This window comes from Eurosta solidaginis, chromosome 5 (genome assembly GCF_040869045.1).
Source record: "Eurosta solidaginis isolate ZX-2024a chromosome 5, ASM4086904v1, whole genome shotgun sequence".
Taxonomy (NCBI): Eukaryota; Metazoa; Arthropoda; class Insecta; order Diptera; family Tephritidae; genus Eurosta; species Eurosta solidaginis.
In genome coordinates, this window is record NC_090323.1 from 238,072,481 (window position 1) to 238,077,275 (window position 4,795).

The following is a 4,795-nucleotide window of genomic DNA, read 5'->3' on the forward strand; positions in this document are numbered from 1 at the left end:
ATATTTTCACCTATAATGTAGAAGTCAATTATGTTCAATAAATATAATAACACAAAACAAAAATATAAAAATGTCCTTCTAAATAACGTACTAAGAGCTGGTATGAAACGAAACTCTCGTTCTTCTTAAAGGGCACCAGCACAATGGCGAGTGCAACGAAAGAGCTGCAAGGATCGGTTAGAGCTTTTTATGGAGTTAATGAAGGTGCAGCTCTCGTATCGGGCAAATGATAGGAGTATGCGTAGGTTGTCTGATATGTATATGCAAATGTTACCATAGTCAACGCAGTTTTGAATCGTGGCCTTACAATGGGAATACGGCGAGCTACGACAATCTACTACAACACTTGTGGGGACGTGCTAAACACCATATTAGCTATTTGTTAATTGATTGACGGATTACACCATTTGTCAGTGAAAATATAATCTTTGCGAGAAATGCCTCCAGTTGTAGGTCTAGTCGAATGTGCAAAAGCTGAATATGCACTAGGAACTTTGAATACATCCTCAAAATCTGCAATTAGGATTTAAAAACCAATTTCCATAGTTTGAAGCATGATATAAATATTACAAGGTAAAACCGGTGAGAGCCGAAATGACGTTTAAAAAAATTTTGTTTTGTTACAATTTTACATTTTTTTCAAATTTTGTTTTCATTAACATTTTAATAACTCTAGCCAATTTTGAGCATATAAAAGAAAATTTATACTCATTGAAGTCATAATAAATTTCTACTTTGGGTGCAATGCTGGGTTGGTATAAAAATAAATAAATGTAAGGCGCGATAACCTCCGAAGAGATCTAAGGCCGAGTTTCTCTTCCAATTTGCGTCGTGCTCCTCTTGATTTTCCCTACAAATTGGCCGGAGGGGACCTACATGTTTTATGCCGACTCCGAATGGCATCTGCAAGGCAGATGAGTTTTCACTGAGAGCTTTTCATGGCAGAAATACACCCGGAGCGCTTGCCAAATACTGCCGAGGGGCGACCCCGCTTAGAAAAATTTTCTTATAATTGAAAAACCTTATTTCTAAAATTTTGATGTTGCTTTGCCCGGGAGTTGAACCCAGGGCATACGGTGTGATAGGCGGAGCACGCTACCATCACACCACGGTGGCCGCCAATTTGTCGCTGGGTTGGTATAGTCTGCTTATAAATTAGTGCACCAAAGCTCGAAAAAAAGTGAATAAAAATTTCACATTGTGTTATGGGTAATAGTCTAGTTGAGGGGTCGACTGCTAATACGCTCGTATTAATCTCGAGAACAATAATCCGATGGCGGAAAAGAAAAATTTTATCTATATCCGGAGATATTTGCAGTTGAAGTTGGCAATTTTCATGTGGTTGTTGTTGTGTTTGTACCCACAAAAAAAATTGTGCATCACCGTAGCTGTAGCCACGGTTATACCACACACCCGGACTTGGCATGGTGTAGCCCAGGGTTATTTTTTATAAGCGCGGCCAAAGGCCGCCCACTCAGAAATGTGTTCTGCGCAAAAATACTATGGATCCCACCCCCGGTTTCGGAGGTACCCGCGGGTCTTTTTTCGGTTTTCCGTTAACATCTTTTGAACGATCTAATATTTTTATTTTCCGCCTTCGGATTATTAATACTGATGTCAAGACGCGCCGTTTGACACCTCTCTCGATATTTTTGGTGGCGTATTAGCAGTCGACCCCTCAACTAGACTATTACCAAATTGAAAATCGCGTTATAACCAATTAAGTTAAAGGCTCGCAAGGGTCCCGTTTTTTCCCCGTAACTCACGACTTTTGGTATGCGTTCATACTTAGATCTTCGAGATCTACTAGACACAATGTACGACTTCCTGACTACTTGTACACCGTTTAATATGGCAAATTGTGTTCTTTCCGATGGCGGCAGCATGATTCAACCTACGAAAAACGCGTTTTTAGCCCCTAACTCCAGTTTTTAACAGTCTATTGAAAAGTCTGAGAATGCAGTTTTTAAACTCGATAAGAGCTATAATTGACGCGCAAAAAGTATATTCAATCTTTTTTATTTTGTAGCAAAGTGTTATCGATCTTATTGGTACTTGTAACCTACCCAAGATATCTGATCCCATCACTCTTAAACTCACAAAAACTAAACTTGGGGTCACTGCCTTTTCAGATAAGCTTGACATCTTTTTTTTATGTCATATAATTATACTGTTATACTCTTATTTATTTGAGCATACCACATATGTACTATAAAATTATGAATACAAAACGCTGCGTTTTAACCCAGAAGCATATCGAAATATTAAATCACAAACAAAATAGTAAAACTATAAATATTCCACACCAATCAAATTAATTTTATTTAGTCATAATAAGCACTGCAGACGGCACCAGACCCAGAACATCTAGCGGTTTTTCGAAATCTTCATCTGTAAAAACTTTGCGTGGAAATGATGTCATTAGATTAAAGGGTGCTTCGTCACCAGTTTTCAGTTGTATAAAAACGCGTACCGCAGACAATTGCTCTTTAACATTGAATGTTTCAGTAAGAGTGGAACCGTCACGTAAACGAATTTGTATGCGCGTTTGCGTGTAGTCCTTTAGTGCTGCTCGTACACTAGATGTAGACGCTGTGGCTGGTGGCAGCGTGGGTGAAGTTACTGGTGAAGGTGATTCAACTAGATTTTGTTCCCTAAGTTTTTTTAAAGTTACTTTTATACATTTAAATATTAATGATTTATTTATTTACTACCTGGCTTTACGGGCCGCTTTATCTGCTTCGATTTGTGCACGTACACGTTCCCTTGCAGCTTTTTCTTCAGCTTTTTCACGTTTGCGTTGGTCAACAATCTTTTTCATTTCCAACTCTTCCATACGCTTGCGCGCTTCAGTCATATCTTTTCCTGATTTTATACGATTTTTCTCTCGTTCTAAGGCCTCAGCCTTTTCACGCTCTTCACGCTCACGTCGTTTTTGTTTTAGTTTTTCCTCAATTAAAGCGAGTTGCGCCTTCTTTTCTTCTTCAGTTAGTGGTTTCTTTTCTTCCGTAGATTCTGAGAAATTGCTGTGACCAGTTTTAGCGGCATGAAACTCGACTTCAGTTTGATCTTTGCATAATTTTCCGCAATCGTCGCACTTTAGAGATTTTGCTTCGGCGCCTGTGGATGTAGTAGGGTCTGTAGAGTTCTCAGTATTCTCAACTACTGATGCAGTGTTATCGGCGCTAGCTGCTGCCGGAGCTGATTCAGTTGGTATCTCTTCATCGGCATGGGCCAGTAACCATTCCATAGCCGGTTCTACACCTTTGTTATTGGTAACTTTTATAGCATATTCCCTTCAAAGAAATTGTTATTTTAGAACTTGCATATATGTATATATATAATGCATTGCATGACGAATGAAAAAAAATTAGATTCAGGACGCCGGATAGTTTTTATTCTTTACTTACACCTTTTCCTTAGCAAAGCCCATGTCAACTAGTGTTTGGACGTCAGCCATAATGGTCTTAATGAATTGATTGTGTTAATTAGTCCTTAATATATTAGAAAATATAGTTATATTTTCTAAATTGCCAAAAATTTTATTTGCAATCTAGAGTTGGATTTCGATTCGATTTTTAATCGTTTCAATCGCTTTAAGAAATGAAGAATCGATTTTCTTTTTAGAATCGCTCGATTTTTTTAGACTTCGAGGTTTTGATCATGATACATGATACCTACTGTTGTACCATGGTTTTGATCAGCAACAATAGGTACAATTTCATATTTATTAATAAAAACGTGCAGAAAATATATTTTTTGTAATTTTTTATAAATTAAGCTTTATTGGCGCATATTCATGGATCGGTAGTAGTGCAGTTTACGGTACCCACCCTAAAGTTGGGCTAAGATTTTCGAGTGAGGTATCAAAAGACGCGTATTAATCTCGAAAACAATAATCCGAAGGCGGAAAAGAAAAATGTTATCTCTGTCCGGAGATATTTGCAGTTGAAGTTGGCGATTTTCATGTGGTTGTTGTTGTGTGTACCCACAAAAAAAATTTTGCATCACCGTTAGTATCTTTTGAACGGGTAAAAAGAGTTAACGGCAGCGATTTAGTTTAGCACCCCCCAGTTCGGGGTTAAACTTGGTATCAAATGAAAGAGGGAGTTCTCCCGATCACAAATATATATAACTTAAAGTGCGCAGACTTATAGTTTACGAGTTATTTGATGTTAAAGTTTGCAAATTTAGCAAATTTCTATAGCACTCTCACTTACAATTTACACATCTTTCAAAACCTTTATGCTCATAAATATCTATATAAATTGGCAACGATACACTTAAATTTCATTTTAGTATATTTCACATATAATTCTTGCATTGTTTTTACTTAATTTAAATATTTTTATTAAATAAATCGCGCTTTTGTAGCAACATTCACATTTATGTATGTATATATTTTATCGATGACATTACAAAGCTGTCCTGCCACATCAACAAAGAAAAAACAAATATAAATATTAATGTGCCACCTTTCAGTTAATAAAGAAAAAGGAAAATATATATTTTTACTACTATGCGGAAGGACATCACCGTGGCGGTAGCCACGGTTATACCACACACCCGGACTTGGCATGGCGTAGCCCAGGGTTATTTTAAATAAGCGCGGCCGAAGGCCGCCTACGCGGAAAGGTGTTCTACGCAGAATTACTGTGCATGGCGCAGCCGGTGTTGGATCGGCTAACATAACAATAAATATAAGAGTTATAAGGTAATATCAGCTCGTTCACGAATGCAAAAAAGAGCTTTTTCAAATTTTTGGTAAATAAAGACTAGAAATGTTAAAGATATA

The 4,795-nt window shown here is 37.3% G+C and overlaps 1 protein-coding gene across 1 annotated transcript; it reads right to left on the bottom strand.

The window, feature by feature from the left end:
- Positions 1-1,963: 1,963 nt before the first annotated feature.
- On the bottom strand, positions 1,964-3,592 carry LOC137252900 (UBX domain-containing protein 1). The gene is made up of 3 exons (XM_067789035.1): positions 3,411-3,592; positions 2,715-3,296; positions 1,964-2,654 (listed from the first exon to the last, which is right to left on the bottom strand). The coding sequence occupies exons 1-3, from the start codon at positions 3,458-3,460 to the stop codon at positions 2,321-2,323; spliced, it is 966 nt and encodes a 321-aa protein (XP_067645136.1). The 5' UTR covers positions 3,461-3,592; the 3' UTR covers positions 1,964-2,320.
- Between the last annotated feature and the right edge of the window lie 1,203 nt (positions 3,593-4,795).

What these genes read in the sequence shown, in the direction of transcription:
- LOC137252900 (XM_067789035.1), bottom strand. Translation starts at nt 3,460, where the DNA reads ATGGCTGACGTCCAAACACTAGTTGACATGGGCTTTGCTAAGGAAAAG. An exon ending in GGCTTTGCTAAGGAAAAGGT is followed by an intron (nt 3,297 to 3,410) that starts GTAAGTAAAGAA and finishes ATTTCTTTGAAG; the next exon opens with GGAATATGCTATAAAAGTTA. An exon ending in AAAGCGGCCCGTAAAGCCAG is followed by an intron (nt 2,655 to 2,714) that starts GTAGTAAATAAA and finishes AAAAAAACTTAG; the next exon opens with GGAACAAAATCTAGTTGAAT.